The sequence below is a fragment of the Corvus hawaiiensis genome, chromosome 6, assembly GCF_020740725.1.
Source record: "Corvus hawaiiensis isolate bCorHaw1 chromosome 6, bCorHaw1.pri.cur, whole genome shotgun sequence".
NCBI lineage: Eukaryota > Metazoa > Chordata > Aves > Passeriformes > Corvidae > Corvus > Corvus hawaiiensis.
This window is the reverse complement of record NC_063218.1, coordinates 25,199,215-25,220,000: the sequence shown is the minus strand read 5'-3', so window position 1 is coordinate 25,220,000 and position 20,786 is coordinate 25,199,215. Positions and strand designations below refer to the sequence as shown.

The window sequence follows — 20,786 nt, the reverse complement described above, 5'->3', positions numbered from 1 at the left end:
TTGAAGCATTTTGTCCATTCACAAAACTGGACTCTAACCAAATGTACCATAGTAAGTACATTTAGCTTTGCTATAACTTGATTTTTTATCATAAACCTAATGGGAAATGTTTTTCTATGAAATTCATCACTGTAATATCTGGGTAATTTCATTAGTATAACAGATTCAATATAAATTTAGGTGTCAAAAATAAAAAGTTGGTTTTTTTTCTAAAAGCATAGCTAGTGGCACTGTACTGTGATAGTGCTTCCAATTGAAAAAGAGATTTCAAACATAATTTCTGCCTCTGTCTAGAATGCTTACATGGACAAGGGAACATTGGCTGTCTATCAGGTAGGTGCAAGTTGGTGCCATCATGAAGGAGTGCCTTTCTTTTTACACCAAAGTCTGTCCTTTTTCTGCCCTATGGACAATGCCAAAATATTCCCAACAGTCTAGAATTCCATGGAAAAAGGTTCAAGGATAAGGTATCTGTCTAGTGCTAATGCTGTAACTGGTTAGCAGAGGCAGTTATCATCACACTATTGTCACTAATTTCTGCACCATGCAGCACACTGACCAACTATTATATGTTTCATATGTTGTACATTAGGAAAAAAGATTCTGACATGCTCCTCTTCCTTTCATAAATAACAAAATTGGAGGAAGAACATACATGAATTCAGTTTTTAAGCAAAGCCCATTTTTTTATGTAGTATGAGCAGAATGTATAGAACAGAAACTTGGTTTTAAATGGTGCCACACCACAAAACAGTACACCACAAGGAAGTGAAATACCTGTTTACTTATTTACAGTGGAATAACTTAGCTGTGGTTGGATAATAATCTGTGATCATCTCACCTTTTTACCAAACTCTTCACAATCACATTACCTTGTACACCTTAGTCTCCATGCTGGGAGCACCAGCAGCCATTAAAAACAAAGAGAAAAGAAGGCATCACTAACAAATGCCATATATATGCATGTCCTGTTGGATTTCCCTGCTTTTTTAGGGAGAAAAAATTTGAGATGTTATTTCTCTGCTTTTCATACATTACTTCTCTAATAATTTTTTTAAATAAGAGAAGACTCAATAAATGCCTCCCAAATCAAATGCTGTTTATTTCCTTCTTTTATATTCCATAATTTCCAGCAACAGAAAATTCTAGCACTAAATCTGGACATACACATCCATGTATAAGAGTGTCATGCACTGGAGACAGTTATAATTTATCAGCTTCAGTCTCCAAAGCTTTCCTCTACAGACCACTTCATTCACTTGTAATGTTGTGCTGGATACAGAACCTCTATTTCAAATGTTTTTAATCCCCAGGTCATTCTGAAACCTGAGTTTGGATGGTAGCTCTGAGGTTATTCCACTACTCATTCTGATCCAGTCTTCTCCTAAATCACCTTGGCTTACTATTTCTTCAAGTCCATTGCACCATATCCAATTTTCGCTCTCTATTCCTACATAGAACTTCTATGTTGGTATGGATCTGAAAGATACTAAAATAAAATTATTGTCTGCTATCTTACTTACCAAGCTGAACAGCCCATTTGGGTTTCCCATCTCTTCCTTGCCTACAGAAGTTCAGGCCCCCTTTCTCTTACAAGACAATGCACTGCTCAGCACCCACAGCCTGATGCAGCAGCCCTTGTAACAGGAGGCACATCTGTGGTGCCTGGGGCTGGCAGTGCCCGACTTGAAGTGAGTTTTGCAGTTGGCCACATTTCAAAGGGGGCTTTTAACAGGTGTGAGGAAATCTCATACCATTAAGAAATGTGGCAGCCACTTGGAGGTGGTAGTGAGCAAAGGTTTTAATGAGACTAATGTTTAAAAGCAAACCTAATTAGATAAAAAATTGAAAAGTGAAAGCTGCTGGACTATGAAATGCACTATAAAAGCAGATGCCATTTGCAAAATAATTTCATTGCTAGGGTAGAGGCACAGGTGCTACTTCTCTATGGTCGATACATTAGTGGCCATTGAAAGAAATCTGGCATATTCCATTTTCAGTAAATAGAGCACAAGGTGGGCTGTAAATGGTCTGTTTAGCAGAATAGACTGGATGTATGAGAAATTATTCATTATGGATATTTAAAACCCACATATATCATTGATATCATTTGACCCCTCAACCTACAACATTTATTGTTTTTGGCAAAATAGGCTACAAACATCCCTAATTGGGATGCAAATTTAATGCACAGTTTAGCTGAGAGCTAAAAGGTTCATTCAGAGATTTTCATACATTTCCCACTTATGTTACAGATGGTGAACAGCAAATACATAGTCAATAGTCAAAATTATTTCACAAGTGTAGTATTCTTATTTCACAATTTTTATATATAATTTTTTTATATTTGTCAATATTGCAAAACTGGCTTTAAGACTTTCTTTTCTGGCGATATATAAAAAGTTAACAAACTAGATTTTGTAATGAAATCAAGTATGTGAGAAATCTAGACAAACTAATAACTGTTTAACATTTTTTAGACTAACTGCAAACCAGCTTCTACCAAATTCCTTGTACAGGTTTGGGTTTGATAACTCTCAGCCTCTAGTACCTGCCCACTGACATAAGAGTTTTAAGTTACAAGTCACAAATTATTGTTAAATACGTCCATTTAGCAGTCACTGAAGTGAAATTCAATGAATGTAAGTACCTGAGACATAATGTTGGCTAGCACAAGGCAGATGAGGCCTGATCTCTGTCTTCTTAAATTCAGGGCAAGTTTGCATTGATTTTAGTGGGAGTTTGATCAGAATTATTGGCTATATCTGTCTGTATAGACTGTCTATGCCACTGATGCTGGCTGGCCTAGAGAGTCCTTTTAACTTTATTAGCACTATAGAATGCTATTACCATTCAAAACAGACTGGCTGCATGAAACCAGCCCATGAGGAAGGGTTCCTTGTCTTCACTAGCTCCTAAGCCATACCCAGGAACTGTGTTGGCTGGCCAGGGCCAAAGCTGTGCCAGGGAATGTTTAACAGCACAGACGGCTGAGTTTTGGTGTTGCTACTCAATTTACCAGCACAGATGTAGCCACTGTGCCAGCCACCATATAAAGCACTGTGCACTTGTCAAGCACAAGGCAAACCTCTCCACTTATTTGCAGTTAATCTCACATAGATTAAATTGCCTTTTGATTTTGCTAATATTGGAGGACAGCTGGGCCACTGGCTGACATTTAAGTAATTTCTCTTTTGTTTTCTACATGTATTTAAACCTATGTTGTAGATGTTAAAATTTTTATGCATCATACAAAATCTGTATAAAGTACTAATTTCCTTTGGATCATAAAGCTCTGAATCTTTCTAATAATGTAATAATTGTTTCCTATTTTTGAAAATCTGAAAGGCTAGGAAAGCATGCTTATACCAAATACTATTACTATTCAATTGCTGTGCAAGAACTTTTCCATGATTCCCATAGAAGCTGCACACTAGTCTCTGTCCTTACCTGCATATTTTTCTGAATTTTCTGCATTGTGCTTATAATTTTTTCATCTTTTGCTCAACACAAAAGTGTTAACTCCTATCTTAGTATCAAGCTATGCTTGTGCCTTGACTTTTTAGAATGTGTGACTAAAGTACACTGTAAAATATGCTTAAATACACTATAAGAAACTTGTAGAAACTTGCAGGTCAGCTGCTCTTGAACAATTCAATTTACTGTAATGATCTGCAAATAAGAAGTGGAGCTTTCCTCCATTTACATAATACTGCCAACAAAAATACCAGGCTACTCAGAATTGCAGAAAAAAAAGAGGTGTTACTTCATCTGGGAATAGAAACTGATTCCTTTTGATGTGAATTGCACCTTCTTACATGTATATCACTACATATTACACCTGTGACTCTTTAACTGTCATAATCTAAAAATCACATTAGTGAAAACACACTTCAGTAAGTAGCATACTGGAATCATTAATAAATCATTAGTTGTTTCTCACACAGTCATTTAGAAAGCTGCTAATATTACCACATTTTCTTTAGTAAAATTTCCTTCTGTTGTAAAGGGAAATGCTTCCTTTGTTATTTAAAGTAATGTAGGACTATCAAAATTTCTTTAAGGGAAATTACAGCTATAATGATCCTTTTTATTTTAAATTATAAATGATATAAGGTCCCTGTGCCTGACCCTTTACCTCCTATTTTGGGCTGTCTCTCTCCCATATGGATGAATCTTCCCTGTCATCCTTCAACACTAGGTTGAACTCTCCTTTGAGTAAATAGGTCCAGTGTCTGGCCAGAACAACCTACATACTGCAACTTGGCCATCTCCACAAGCTTAGCCCCTTTGTGAATACTGAAAGGAGTTCTGGAAACTGATTTTTCTTCCTAAGCAGGTTTGCCACAAAAAAAGCGCATACATCCCCAACATAAGCACAACATCTCTGTATCTCAGTTGCTGCCTTTTTGCACTGCTACCATGCTATAAAGGGAAATTCATAAGAATGATATTTCAGATATGACTATACTCAGCTTTGCTTGAAAACCGAGAAGTTCAAGTCCTTAATATGCTTCCATAAAAATACAGAGCTAGGTTAGTCACTGTTTATCACTAAATACCACAGCTTTGCACTGAAAAATACAGTGGGAACTAAAATGTCAAACTTCTTATCTGATTGTCTCTTGCATTGTATGAAGAACTTACTTTATTGACTGGAAGAATGTTTTTCACATTGAAGTAGAATCCAAAGTAAACCATGTTAAAAACTCCGTGACGGCCCAGGGTTGCAGTAAGGCCTTTGTTGAGTCCTTGGAAGCCCAGACCACCGGTTTTAATGATCTGCTGAGCTTGAACAAAGCTAGATGGTTGCTACACAAGTGAAGCAAAAGGAGGAAGAGATCATCTTTACAAAAAGAAAACAATAACACAGCATCATTTCCATCCCGTTGACAAACACAGTGCTGCCAATTCTTGTAATTTTATATTAAGTATTACCATATTTGCTATTTTCATTTTCCTGTGACCATATAAAAATCACAACTTTAATTAAAAAAAGATTCCTCATTTTTCTGATTGCAGAATAAGATGAAAGCAAGACTTGAGTACTGTAAAGGAGTAGTATTGTAACAGACTTCCATTTAATAAAAGACAAAAAGGAACAAGCTGCCTCATAGCAGACAGAATCTGCCTGACTACATGCACGTTTGATCTTTTTTTGAATATACCATGACACTTAGAATTAGCTATTCCCTTCTGAATATTTTACTTTTTTTTTTTTAGCAGCATTATAGAAACATTACTTTCAAAAAGTTGTTGAATCGAGTTTGGCTTTCTCCAAAGCATAAAGCCAGCTCTGGGTAACCAAATATATAATTAGATAGGCAAAACATGACATCCACTAGGAGGTTCAAACATGAAAATATAGAAGAATTTTGACTACACCACTGTGAATACCACTAATTTCAATACATCTATTTGTTTAATAGCTTTCCATTTCAAAATACCACTGTGGTAGATCAACAGCATCAGCCAAATGATGTTACCGTAACTGACAGAGCACATGAGTGCTTATTTAGGTGACTGACAAGTTTAATCTTTAATACAAAGTTTCATTCTATTTTTTCATATTTCATAACTAATATTATCCTGTTAATGCTCTGCATGCATTTTACTATAGTTTACTTTTCTAACTACCCCCAAGAATTCAAGTCAGAATCTATTCTAAAATGGAGACATCCAACATGGATACTAGCAATAACATCCTTTTTCATGCTCCAAAAATGGAGATTAGGTCTTTAAGAAATAATAGAGCAACCTTCAACAGTAAGGTATCCCCTGGTATCCCTTTTCTTGAACACGGATTTACTCATGACTCAGAATGGAAGCCTGTCAATTGCTTAACACCTGAGATGGGATTCATATCCAAATATAGACACCTGCAGTCTACACCTGACTTCCCTTTTCAGTCCTTTAGTAACAAAGAGGACTCTCTTTGGCAGCTATTCCCTTTTACCAAAGTAGGTGTCATCATGGCAACTGATCAAGCCATAGAAGGTCTGTGGTTCATCATTGATGATGGAAGGACCTTAGATAGAGGAATTTATTGTACAAATATCTGGAGTTAATGCACTTCACACAGCTGTTGACTTTTACTTAATACAGACCCACTCAGTGGAATCTAGAGTCAGATTCTTTTCATCATAAAGCAGAAAATTGTATTTGTTTAATTAATCATAACTCTCACTTCAGGTGGAAAGATTTTAATCATCACACCAGCTTCTATAGCCAGAGAGTTATCCAGGGCTACAGGGAAATGAAAAAAAAAGGAAAAACCAAACAACATGGTGTTGGGCCTTCTTGCAGTTTACTTTAACAAAAAGTCACCATTATTTTTACCCATAGCAAAAGGCCTGATACGTGATTTATAGTGGCCTTCCTCTTTAAATCTATCAACCCCCGAAAGATGATCCCCTACCACAGAACAATTCAGCTGTCACCGCAGGGTGTGAATATTTGCTTTGGGGGTGTGCAGGAGTCTGGGTGTGAGTGTATGTGTTCATGCTCTTCCTTGTTCCTTTTAAACAAGATATATTTATTATTTCTATACAATAGTCAAAGAAATATGTGAACTGCATTAGGTTTCATCATGTAGTATGAAAGCTCCACAATGGGATAGGTACACACTTGACTTAAACCTTTTAGAAAAACAGTGCATGGTAATGCCTTATGCTGTATAATATAACCTCTAGACATACTTCTTCCAATAGGCCTGAGTTTACATGCTTCAGTGTGGAATGTTCTTTAACATATTTGTAATGAGAACTTGATGTAAGGTATAAAGTCACTGGAGTGTTTTTCTGATTCACTGCAAATTTTGAAATTCTAACACTTTAAAAAGATATATTAAAAATTAATATGTCTGTGATAATAACAATCTTTGTGATTTAAGAACTTAATTTCCCTTGGAATTTTTTCACTAGAGGTTCCTAGTAGAGTCCAAATACCATTCTGTCACAATTTTATTTGTATGATAATATACTATTATTTGGGTTTTGTGAAATTATTCTTTAAATTAAATTAAAGAATATTCATCTGAACAAAACCAACTCAGAATGATTTTGGACAGCTACAGTTTCATTATTGTAGTATTATGAAGGCCACTGAGGAAGGGATGCTGTAACTAATTGAAGTAATTGCATACAATTTACAAACTAAACCACCCCAGACTTTGTTACAAATTTTTCAGTAGAGAAAAAATTAAAACTTATGAAGTGAAAGGATACATTGGTCTTTTGCAACTTTACAAGGAATAGTTTGTTCAAAATATAACACTGGTTTGTTTATACCTAAAAGCAGAGAGTTTTTTAAGATAGGATAATTACATCTTCACAACTGCGAAGCAGAAAGACCCAGAATATCTGCTCAGTTTACTACTGCTGAAGCAGTAGTAGTCCATAATTTTTATCATATCACTTTCCTGAGAGAGAGATCCTCTCACACATTGCTTTTTCCCACTTTCAGTCTCTTTCCTTCCAGGATCCTAAACATTTAACTCCTGTACTGCATAATTCATCTGTTTCAGTGGGGCTTTGCTGCCCAAGTTTAAAAAATGTCTAGACTGGAGACTTGCAGCAAACAAACATGTCTTTCATATGCATTAAGAATCAAACAGAAATTTACCAAACATTTTAAAATTTATTCTGGAAGAAAATGCTTTTCTGGATGAGTTATGGAGTAGGTACCAGCTACTCTATGACATCTGGAAATCAGTAGCAATACTTTTCCAGAGTGTACCTGAGGAGCTTGGCCCAAACAGCTTATGTAAATGGCCTGGACATAAATCTCTTTACTGTGCATCCCCCAAAAGGGTTCAATTTGTGCAGATGAGTGCTACAAGGCATGCAAGTATTAACTCAGTCGAAACTTAATAGTAGAATATGCAAAAATCATGTCCCACCAGGGATTCAGCCAACCTTTTCATGTGATGGTTATGTGATTTAGCACTTCTACCATGGTACAGCTGATTTCTCAAAACATTTTGAAAAAGATGATTTGACAATTGTTATTTTTATTCAATGAGAAAAGAAAAAAGTATTACTAGCTTCCTTCACTTTATCCTGGAACACCTTCTGCATGAAAATTAATAGAAGTTAGTGCGTTCCTGAGAAGACTTGACTTTCATAAATCACTTGTTTCCCAGTTTGATCTTTTTCCCCTTTCAGGAGTACCCAGAATCATGGACAATGTTTTGCACAATGACTTCTTTGGACTTAACAATATTTGACTAATAAAACTCTGAAGTGGAGCAAGAATTTAAATCATCAATGTACTTGTTATATAACAATTTTCCAGTTAGTGCTAATAAAAATGAAGTCTTGTAAGTAATTTCATCCAAGAAACACAGCATAAAATACAGCAGCTGGACTCTGTCTAGGGCACAGGGCCGTGGTGTTTCATAGTAACCTTTGGTGCTCGCTTGAAGTCTGGAGCCTGCTGGGGTAAATGTGCTGTGTACAAGGGGCTCAGGTTTGTACTCCTGGGTTACAATTCCTCACAGTGCTGGGTTGCTGGCTGCTCTGGAGGGATGAAGGTGCACTTCAGGCACAGAATATTTACAGTGGAGATGCTGATGCTTCTGACAATACTGCATGCAGCTCTGCATATCTGAAGGCATTGTCTATTGGGTCTCTTCCTTCTCCATTTCTGTTACCCTTGTGGGAAAATCATTTGTGTCAACCAATATATTATAGACATTCTGCTCTATATACGAACCTTGAAGTGCATTATGGCCAATAAAGTGGAAAAAGGAGAATGAAGCAATTTTCCTACCTCTGTGAAGGCATTCTGATTGGTCTGTAAGGTAACCTTTACTACTTCAAATGGGTTAACCACAACTGCCTCTGTCAACCCAGATCCCAAGCCAGCAACTGCAAATGCCTAGGAAAGTTAAATGAAAATTAAATATTAAGGAGTAATACTTTCTGAACATCAGATTGTGGAACTGAGTGATACAATGCAAACTGCAAGACTACAGTAATGCAGCAGTATTCTATTACTAAAGAGTTTTAGCCCTTGATTAGATGTTGACAGTTTGTGAAGACAATATGACAATAGCCATAAACTATATTCCAAAACAATCAAAATAAAATGTCATAGCAGTCCATGTCCATGAATTCTCTTTTCAGCTGTAAGGAAAAATGTGGTACCAAATTGTTATGCAAACATGAAAAAAGTGGAAAAAGGATGTCCTCATATTATCTTTGGGTGGACTCTGAATAGTAACACAAATATAAATGTAGTTGTGCAGCACTGGAAAAAATAAAATCTCTGAACTGGGCATTAATCACATAACACTAACATATTAACTTAAAAATAAATGTAAAAATCTAAAATAGTTCAGTACTTAAGCAAATTGCAAAAGTAGAATGTTCACCTACTAGGTAACAATCCTAGAAAGGTTTATATGGGAATGAGTGGCACACAGGGAAGTGTCAGCATTCACTGCAAGGATGAATTAACCCCATTTACTTAGAAGCTGGTAGTACATTTCAGTTACAGATATGGAGATAGTCACTGCTTTGCTTTCCATCATGGCACAGCATTTTAAGATACCTTAATTTGTTTTTAACAAAAAATAGCATTAAAATATTTAGGTCAACTGAGAAAATTCAGAGGGGTTAAATTTAATGATCACTTTACATATTTATTGCCTCCACTTGACATCCCCAAACTCTCTAGGTGCTGAAAAAAGCCCCAGGACCAAGATACATTATAATGAGTACACTTGCTGATATTCAAAGAAACCAACAGTAAGGAAAAAAACAATAGTGAGAAAAAACTTACTTAACACAGAGGGATATGAGCAGGGACTCTTGGCAGCTCAAGAAAGAGAAGAATGGAAAGTTAGAAGGGTAGGGGCAAACACCAGTCTTACTGCCTTTGGAGAAGATTGTGTTACCAACAAATCTATTTTTCCAGTAAGATGAGAACCTTTCAGCATCAACCATGAGACTGAAGCCAGTAGGAAGATGGTGCTAATGTATGCATCTGTCTTTTAATAATAAATGTTGCCTTGATATGAGGTCTGTTAAGGCATTTAGAAACATTCTGCCTAGCTTAGACCAGAATCCCCCTCAGTCTTCTTTTTCCCTCGCTACCTTAGGGCCAAAAATGCCTCTATGGTAACAATACTGCACCAAAAATATGAGGGGTGTCTGATGGTTCTAAGCATTGTTGTATCTGTTACATGAACCAGAGCAGCTTTTGGGCAGCTATTTCATGTTTACAAGTTTTCAGCATATTTTCCTCTCCCCCAAAAAGTTCTAGGTACTATGGAACCTTCAACTGTTCTTTCCATTTGCTAGAGAACAAGTATCAGTCTCTATTTACACCTAAGGATGAGAACTGCTGAAAAATACCAGATAAAATAGGAGACACTGCAAACAGCTATCGGGCCAGTGGAATAATTAAGAGGAAGAGGAAACTTGCTCTAAGCTAGATAAGAGAATTCCATGACCATTCACTCACTGCAAAGAAAGGGAGATATAAATGGAAGCAATACTCTTTGAAAGTGACTTGAAATTTCCAAAACCTTTATAGCATAGCCATCAAAAGATCAATTGTTTCCTAAAGTTGTGATGCCATCATTGTGAAAAATAGATATTTACTATGATTTACATTCTTACACTGCAGGAAGCAAAAAGTATAAAAAATAAAAAGTATTTTACTCCTAAAGCACAATAGCAGAATTATGCTCTACACATGAGAATGCAGATTACACATGCAACCTACATCTTAGCATTAAAACATTTCTGCATATATGTATGTCCTGCATTTTGTTTTTAAACCAGTTATTTCTTGAGAAGAATTCCTAACTCCACTGATGTACATGAGAGTTTTGCCATTTACTTCAAAGGAGGTAGCAATTTCTTATCAATAGCTTATGTTTCTTTTATAAAGTCTTTAAAGTAAGACTGAGATCTGTATTTTTGTTATAGTCGTACTGTGCCTTGGAGAATAGCACTTTGAGGTTGAAGTATTAAACCAGTCACTATGACATGGATAAACAAATATTGATAAGTTCAAATTCTTTTGTTATTTTGCAAGAATGAAGAATGATAAGTTGTATACAGACTCTTCCATGGTGGCTGTCATTATCCATGCTAACAAATGTTGACATTGTAGGGAATTATTTTGAAGCCATTTGATATAAAACATCATTTATCAATTTTGATAAATTCTTATCAATGTTTTCAAGGGACAAGTCTGTTTTGAAAAACTCTGGATTGAGCTGGACCCTTTAATTTTGGGCTTCTTCTATGGGAGGAAGCAGAAGAGACAGACTGTTCAGCAGACACACATTACATTAGAACATGAAGTTCTTTATCCATACATACCAGTCCTGGCGGTAATGATGCATATCCTAGTAGCTTCTTGTATTGTTCGAAGGTGAAAAACTGTGAATAAAAATTAGACTGAAATTGCACTGAAAAAAAATTATCAGCTACTTATGCAAATTAGTAAAAAGCAGACTACAATGGAGTTTCACTACATCATATCCTGAGCAGCCGCATGCAGTTCTGCAAAATAAACATAAGCCACTTCTGTTTCACACTCTCGGTAGCAGTGTTAGATGTGCAAGAGGAGGTAATCAGGCTTCAGAAATGATTTTATTAGTTTGTCATGCATAATAGCAGTGTAAGTGCAATTCAAGTAATGATTTATCTAAGAGTTCACTCACATCATATAGGACATATTTTAAATTTATAAACTTTTCCTCTGGCATTAACTTTCACATACTAGTTTAAATGTAGTAGCAGATATTACAAATTTCCCAAGAAATCACCCCCACTTCCTTAATATAATGTGCTGCAATCACTTTTGCCTTTCTCAAACACTAGTTGCTCCTCATCAGAGAGATATAATTGTGGATTTTGAAGATGGAAAGTCTGTCATTTTTATAATCTTGTACTGTCAACAGGCACATTTCTTTTTCTGTTCTCTCTTCACAAATAAATCTTTCAGTCAATTGTCTGCTTTCAAACAGCGGCACTTAGAAGTCCTGAGCATCTGCAATTCCTTAGAGGATGTCTTGAAAGCTGTATTCTTGGGTGTTTGAAGTTCAAGAAAGAAATAGGATCAACTTCACCTGCACCAACATGGTGAAAGGCAACCATTTACAAATGGCTCACTTTGCAACCTTTCTTGCCACTCAAACCCATTAATTTTCAGAATACCTTCTGTGAATTCTTATAAAAATCAAAGCATAATAAATGAATGGATTTGTTCTTCCAAGAAGAAGGTTGAGAATAAGTCTCACTGCACTGAAGTCAGTAAGAAGCTTCCTGTCAGCACAGGCAGACAGACTTTCGCTGCCTAGCTCCTTGTCTGTGGACACAAAGTCTAAGATGCATAGGTCAAGATATACTCTAAAGAAAGAGTAAATGTGAAATTTTACAAATTATTGGATAGATGCCCTCTGAAATACAGCACACAATCTAAGCCACTATTTAAAAAAAAAGAACTCAGACTACATAATATTCAAACCAGGGCTACCAGGACCATTAAGGAGAGCTTAGAGCTTATTTTAAGAATGAAGACTGAAGGAGAATAAATTCTTTCCTTGTCTAGTTTAGCAAAAGAGATGCTACAAGAGAATGAAAAACAAATAAGATATGTAACATAAAGAAATTGTGTGTAAAAGTAAAATATAAATAGAATGTGGTTGTAGGTCTGATGAAGCTTTCTTGCAACTAAAGGAGTAGAGTCCTGAAACAGTCTTCCAATAAGAGTTATGGGGGAAAAATCTTAATGACTTGCACGGGAGGGTTTGAGAAGTTTGTGAAGGAGATTATAGAACAAATCCCATAGCGCCTTAAATTTATATTCTGCAAATATGTTGCTGAAGCCACTGAAAAAGCTGTCCAATTGCTATCACATAAGACAGATCTGAGGGTAGTGAAAATGATCTTCTAGCATGAGGATGGCAAAACTTGTGGGCTATAAAGAGTCAGTATCTGAATTCTGGGTAAAACCTAAAATATTGAAGGTGTTATTCCACATGATTTTCACATGGAACAATACAAGGCCCTAACCGCAGCTCACTATTTGTGAGTCCTGTAATCTGTCTAAGATGTATTCATGTCTTTGCACACAAAATGAAGTGGCTTTTACACAGCATGTTGGTATTATGGGAATGAAGAACAAAAACCTGTCACAGTTCCACCAAGACTGCATCGGTGCAGGTTCATATTTCCTCGTACAAGAGCTGTCACATCCCAGTCTAGCAAAAGTAAATAGCCAGAACTTTTAACTTTCCTGTCTGCTTTCCAGTGTTGACCTGTAACATTTGATCAGTTCAGAGCAGGCTGGTTCAAATAAAGGTGGGATTCTTTGAAGGTCTGTGCATTTTGTGACCACACAGGAGGCTACAATCCCTCCACATAGCATCTGCCCATGTATGAGAAAATCAAACTGTTTCACCATGAGACAAAGGCAATGAGCAATGAGGGAATCATAAGAAGCATAAGGGAATAGAGTTTTTAAGACAAGACAGAAAGACTAGGGGACCTGTGCTGAGTCTCAGCCAAAGAAGACAAGCTCTGTCCCTCAGGGTTCAGTTAATACAGACCTATCAGAACAAACCATCTTTCCCATAAACCACGTGCACAGGAACATAACTAATAAGCACCACATTTTCATTTGAACTTGTTTAGAACCTTTAGAACCTTTTTCCTATGGCAAAGTCAATAAAATTTTTCAATCAAGACCTGGTTCAAATGAAAAGTCACTGGAATCATATCGAAACCATCAGAGAATTGGGTGTTAATGTGTTAATAATGCCACTGTTTTAAAGCAAGAAGGAATATGTACACATAATGCAAAACTGGGTCGTTAAATTCTGAAAACTGATGGGCTGATACTCTGGTCACTGGACAGATACTTTTTTATATCCTCAGTTGGGATTATTATATCATTTTGCAGAAAAAGTCCTAGAATTGGGGCTCAGATTTTAACTGCCCTCCAAAGTGTGTACAGAGTGAACATTAACCTTGCAAGCATCTTGCAAATATGTTTAAAATTTTTCCATTGGCCTTGAAAATAACCAGAAAAGATAGAAGTGTTACTTTAACTCCAGGTCTATCTTTTTGTACAACTGGAGGTATTATAGAGGTAAAAATCTTACAAAGTGGGCGGGTAAGCTGCTTCACTGAACTAAATTAATCTCTTATTGTGATAAAATTTGCTTTATTCTCTCTCCAGCATCTTTCTAGTCATTGTTACCCTCTTAACCTTTAATGGAATTTCTGGTATTCCTTAATGTTTTCCATAGTGTTACAGATCTGTAAAATAGCTGTAATAAAGGCAGAAATACATTACCCAATAATTTTTTGACCTTTAAAATGTTACCTTAAAAATCAATAGCTTCCTAGAGTCATAAATAAAATAACTACTTAATAGTAACTATGCTTTATATAATTTTTAAAAGAAATCAATAGCAATGAAACTTAATATAAATGCTGCTGGGTGTAGTAGAGTGGCTATATACATACAATTTTGCAAAAAAAGGATTTCATACTGTATCATATGATTTTATATAATGTATATCCACCCAAAATGTTTTTAAAAGCACAGCATAATTTGTCTTTTCCTCTACAGTTGTATTAAGTTAATAGCTTTGCACAAAAAAATTTTCTCAGAATAAACATATTTAAAACATGCTTTTGTGTATATAATAACCAATATTGTCCATCTGGCAAAGATACACTTTAATTGAAGTTACACAGAAAATAGCCAAAGTACTTACCAGATGTCTCAATAACTCTAAGGTAAAAATATATGCTTGAAACAAGATGTCTGGGAACACATGAGCAATATAAATTTGCCCCAAAAGTTCATCTGTTAACCATTGTATTGGCATCATCATTTCTTTCCTCCAAGTTCAATCTAACAGAAAGTTATAAACTTGGACTTTTCATCTTCCAGAAATACCAGCTTTCTTTTTAGAAGGGAAATAAAAAGAGAGAAAAAAAGAAATAGCAAGACAGACGTGAGAACATAGCTGACTAAAAATGAAGCTGTATCTTCAACACTTAACTGAAAAACCAGGGCTAAATAGCTTCATTTTAATAGCTTTATTTTTACTTGCAAAAATACACACCAGATAAATGCAATGTTCCAGTAGCACAAGTACATTTCTTCTTTGTACAAAATCTCCCTTGTCCATTCTCTACACACTTTTATGACACTATAACTAGAAGCTTTCAAAAAAGTTCATTACAAACATAAAACAAGGCTGCCGGAACCTAGAAAATGCCTCTTTGCCTTTTGTGCTTACTCACATCTCAGAATCATTGGCCTGGATGTAGCCTTCCTCTAAATCTCACTAGTCATTTAGGCAGTGGAGAAGGGACAGCTTGAGGCTTGTTAAGATGAGGAAAACTGTTAGAAGGATAAAGGGTGGAGAGTGGGCCAAAGGAAGCAGTGACTTTTCCCCTGGGGTCACAGCCAAACAAGGTTAGCGGAAATTTGAGATAGGCTGGATTCTCTTCAGGTCAAAGCATAGGTATGAACTCCACTTTGGATGTTAAAAATTGTACTGGCATATGGCATCCCACATTGAATTGCTTTATTATACAGGTTCTTACAAGGACATTATTGTCCAGCCCTGTTCTGTCACTGAATTCTTCTAATGTAGAGTACAGCTGATGTCTCAAGGTAACTTAAAGTCATCCTGATGTCCTTGGAACAGCACTAAATTTAAAGGAATAGTGTAAAAATAAAATAATTCCACTATTTAATAAAATCCCTCACATGTTTCACATTTAAACTCAATTCTCACGTTTGCAGAAAAATCAGCTCTCACATAAATGTTCAAGAACTAGGTAGAAAGCAACCTACTAAGAGAGGACAAGTAAGGTATTAAAGGAGCTGTGAGCTTATGATGTACAAGAGGTTGAGAGAACTGAGTCTGTTTAGCCTGGAGACAAGAAGGCTGAGGTGATCTAAGTTCTGTCTTCCACCATCCAAAGTTTATACAGAAGAGAGTCAGACTTTGTCAGAGGCCGACAACAGAAGCATGAGAGGCAAAATGCAAAGGTTGCAGCAGGAGGATTTGGACTGGATATAAGGCAAAATTCCTCATAGTAAAGCAATTAAGGACTGGAGCAGGAGCACAGAGAGGCTGTAGTCTCCATCCTTTAAGATTTCAGAACTCAACTAGACGAGGCATCTGAACAACCTGATCTAATAATGAAGTCAACTCTGCTTTGGTCCAGAGATCCCTCCCAACTTAAAATCTTTCTATGATTCTATAACTATATTGACTATCATGGGGTTTAAGCAAATTTAATCAATTTGAGTAAAGGAAAGTGTTTTGAAGTTTATGAATGACTCAAATTGGTAGGCGAAATCAAACCTGGGTTGACATTTTAACTAAATACATGCTGGAACCTAAAAAGTTCAGTCAGATTTACTTTATCCTGTTTCACATGAAATTAAATGGAGAGACAGAGGAAACTTCACAGTATGAAGAAAACAAGTTATTAGGAATCTTCTAAATATCATCCATCTATTCTTCACTGCCACTTTGTTAATAAATAGGACTTTAGTTTTCCTGTTTTTATTAAATAATTTTGAGATAAGTGACATATGTCACTTGCATCCAAAACGCCAGTGCATACAAAAAGATGATATTACCAGAACTCCTTTAGAATTCTGTTACAAGGTCACATCCTGTCACTTTATACAAATATTATTCCTCTGTAAAGGAATTGGAATGTGAATGATTAATTGCAGACTAAGGACCAGAATCATATGCAGCCTTTTTAGAAAGAAACAACAAAAAGAAAGAAAGGAAAATCAAGACATTCTGTATAATAATTGCTTTTAGACGCATTTGGTGCAACTATGGAAACTTCAAAGTTCTGAAGTAAAAGACAAAGAAACGTTTTCTGTTAACACAATGGCTGCTTTGATAGAGTTAGAACTTTAGGATGATGTGCTTAATAATTAGGTTTTAATTAAAAAGGTTGAATGGCTCAACTGAAAAAATGGATGTACTGAAGTATTTTGCTTAGGAATGTTACTAAAAATCCTGTTCTACAAATCAAAATAAAGGATAATAAAAGAAAATCAGATCAGCATTTGACAGCAAATACACTTTGATAGGCTAGCATCAACAACTGTAAGAGAGCTGGAGTAAAATGTTTTGCACAATGAGAAGTTGTATCAATTACGATCTTCAGTCTCTTAAAAAGTTAGAGTATGGAGTAGAGTGGCCTTTGGAGCACAGGAAAACTCTGGGCAGCACTTCAAACCTACTGAGTAAGTACTTATTAGTGGCTTCTTTAATGGCTTCTTGTGTTAATTTATTAAGCTGTTAGTTGTTTTGCAAGTTGCTAGGCATTTTCAGTAAAACAAAACATCCAAACCAGAGGCAATTATGAGGCTAAAATATAATTTAAACTATTATATTAATTTTGAAAATATAAAATAATTGCAAATTTTTTTTCAGTTACATTTGATACACAACTCAAAATCAGCTTAACATTTACAAGCCTTATCCTACACTTCTTAATCAAGGACAGTTTTTACTGTCCTATCAACAGGAAATGTTTCTCCTAGTAAAAATCAGAGGATTAATATGCCAAATAAGTTTAAGATTCTAATCTCAGTCAGTGGGGGAGAAATAAAATGTTTTACAGCTGCCACTGTCCCTACTTATATTTTTAAGGGAGGAAGCATGGGGTTTTTACCTTCACTGCCCGTTTGGGTGTCTCAGCCAAGACGGGAGGAAGTATTCCTTTGTAGAAGCCAAGTAACCTATCAAAGAAAAAAAGGAAATTATCTTTGTATGGATAAACAACATATTGATACCATACTTCCAATTCTATTTTCGCTTTTGAGTAAAGCAACTAACCTTTCAGCATTTCCAGGCATACAGACAAATAATGATACTCTCTGCTTACTTGCTAAACAACTAATGTGCTACCAATTATATCATGTGCTGGTGAGATGACATAAAGAAATCAGGAATGAATATGTAAAAATTCAATCAATTTTTTTCTGAATATACAAGAAATTGTATTTAAAAAGAGAGGAAAATTTTTGACAATGAAAAAGAAGTATTATTTCATTGTTTTAATTTGCTTAGCACAGCAATGTTTATATTAAAAAATGAAGTGACAAAATACAGATTTGGAAAAAACTGTGACTTCAGCAAGTTGCATACAAAAGCACTGCTTGTTCGTCTTCAAATGCTAGGCCAGACATGTTTTAAAGTTTAAACATGACTCAAAATATATAAAAATATAAGAATATATTTTTAGCAACTTAGTTTTAACACAACTTACTTTTTCAGAGACCCATAGTAGAACGAATGCGTGTATTTCATCTTGGAAGAAAACATTTGGGCAGTATGTTGTCACTGTATGTGTGTGTATATATATATATATACAGCCTGCCACATGCCAGGACACATTGCATTTGCAGGCAGCCTGAGCTCTGCTTACAAGGTCAATGTAGATACATAATGCTTGGTCTTGGGAATGCTTTAAATGATAAGCTGTTTTCAAAATCCCCATGTGGGGTAGAAATAGACATAGTTCTTGTCTGCTAGGTCTGCACACTGACCTGGATAGTGCGTGGTGAGAGTTCAGAAAGGGATCTAATGGAATCACCAAGAAGAATCATAGAATCATCAAGGTTGGAAGAGACCTTCCATTTCAGCCATCAACCCAGCACTACCATTGTTACCCCTAAACCACTAAACCACATCATCCAGTGCTGGACTCAGAGGCCTCTTGAAATCCTCCAGGGGTGGTGGCTCCACCACCTTCCTGGGCAAACTGTTCCAATGTCTCAACACCCCAACAGTGAAAAAAAAAGTTTTTCAATACCTAATTTGAATCTCCCCTTAGCTTAAGGTCATAAGTTACCTCGTTAGCCAACAAGAATATATCCTACAATTTACCCATCTTCGGAATGTATACACATTTATTCAGGACTGTAAAAGGATTCTGTCTACACAAAAAAAATTACTTCTTAAAGCAAAGCATTTGTGTTTTTTTTAAATGTTGAAAGGTGATGATGTCGGAATGTGATGATTCACCTTTCTAAAGCAGCCTATTATTTGGAATATTTTTGCAGAGTGTGTAAGAGACATGACATCAATAGATTCTCCTATAGTTAATCTCTGCATGTCAAAAGAAAACAGCTAAATTCATATTCCCCACGTGAATGTAAAATACTACAAAAGCTATACCATTTTCCCCATCCTTCTTTGAATGATTCTCTGGAGTTCTCTTCTTAGGCCTCTCCAATATAAATAAAATAATTTAGGCCTTGTAAGATGCTCCGGGTTGGGCATATTGCTAATCCTTACCTGAAGTAAGCAATGTATGAACTCCAGTCTGTGACAAAAGGACACTTTGAGCATTTAATACAATGATGGTTTCATGACAAAATACTGAAAGGTAGGAGATTTAAGGAATTCAGTTGAGTCATCAGATGTTTGAATTTCCCCAAAGTCTTACTTTGCAAACATAAATAAATATACAAATATATGTTTATGTATCTATTAATATAGATATGGATATATCTATGGATACCTATAGATATGGATTTAACAATACAGATATACTGGATCCATAGAATCATAGAATGGTTTAGTTGGAAGGGACCATAAAAATCATTTAGCTCCAACTTTCCTGCCATAAGTAGGGAACCTTCCACTAGACCAGGTTACTCAGCCCCATCCAGCTGGTCTTGGTCTTAATTCTTAGTCCTGGGCCCATCTTAGTCTTTAATGGTTCATACATATTCTGAGGATATTGCTGGTTCAGCAAGCTATTGAAATGTCAAAAAACCTCAACCTGATTCATACATTTTAATGTGAGTTCAAACGGAAACTGAGGTCCAAGTCGGATCAGCTACAAGAACACAGATCCCTATAAACACTTTTTTCCTTTTGGCTCAGTCTAAACCCCTGTAAGCATATCCACAACAGGCATCCTGCTTGCAATTTCTAGTACTCCACATGACTGGAATTGGAAAATTAATGTCCTCCACCGCTTTACTCACTGCTGTAGCTCTCACTACAAAAAGCGAGACTCAGTCTTGGTCCAGATTTTCTCAATAGTAAGAGATGCATAAGCAGAGAAGTATGCAGTGTAAAGCAACAATTCATTTCTACAAACACACAGCAGCATTACCTAGCCTTACACAACAGGTTCGTTTTCCAGGTTGCCTTTTTGTATACTCAAAAGGGTAGGTACACTGTTAGCTACTGACCTCCAGTTAGACTTTGTACCACTAATCACCACCCTCTGGGTCTAGCTATGCAGCCAGTTTTCAACCCACCTCAGTAGGTACTTAGAGATGCTTTTGACATCTTGTACCAAGCTCAACTCCAAGTAGGCTTTGACTTTCCTAACCAAGTCGCCTCTTGGGATTTTTGCCTGACTTTCTGCATGCTGGCATGGACTTGAGTGGAGGTGATCCTTGAATATTATGCAGGTTCCCTGGACCCCTCTTCCCTCCAGAGCCTTTTATCATGGGACTTTTCCAAGCAGACCCCTGAATAACCCACAGTCTGCTCTCCTGAAGTCTAGGGCTGTGAACTTGCTTTTTGCCCTACTCCCTCTTTTCAGAATCTGAACTCCACCATCTCATGGTCACAACAACCAAGACTCACTTTGACCTTAAACCCAGTGAGGCCTTCTTCACTTGTGTGTTAGAGCTCCAGTGGAACACTTTTTATTGACTCTTCTTGCATTAAGAAGCCATCATTAATGCAGCTGGATTGTTTATGCCCTGCAGTGTTGTCCCTCCAGGAGATATCA

General features: G+C 36.2%; 1 protein-coding gene across 5 annotated transcripts in view; it reads right to left on the bottom strand.

The window, feature by feature from the left end:
- SLC25A21 (solute carrier family 25 member 21) overlaps positions 1–20,786 on the bottom strand; it is a 246,493-nt gene that overhangs the window by 15,482 nt on the left and 210,225 nt on the right. For 3 of the 5 annotated variants that reach the window (XM_048306220.1, XM_048306221.1, XM_048306219.1), the window contains exons 4-7: positions 17,700–17,766; positions 11,340–11,399; positions 8,773–8,880; positions 4,648–4,812 (exon numbers count right to left, since the gene is read on the bottom strand). In XM_048306220.1, the coding sequence (XP_048162177.1) occupies positions 4,648–4,812; positions 8,773–8,880; positions 11,340–11,399; positions 17,700–17,766 (400 nt within the window). Of the gene's footprint in view, positions 1–4,647; positions 4,813–8,772; positions 8,881–11,339; positions 11,400–14,749; positions 14,942–17,699; positions 17,767–20,786 lie in introns of those variants that run through there. The other 2 variants (XM_048306222.1, XM_048306224.1) reach the window with 2 other exon arrangements.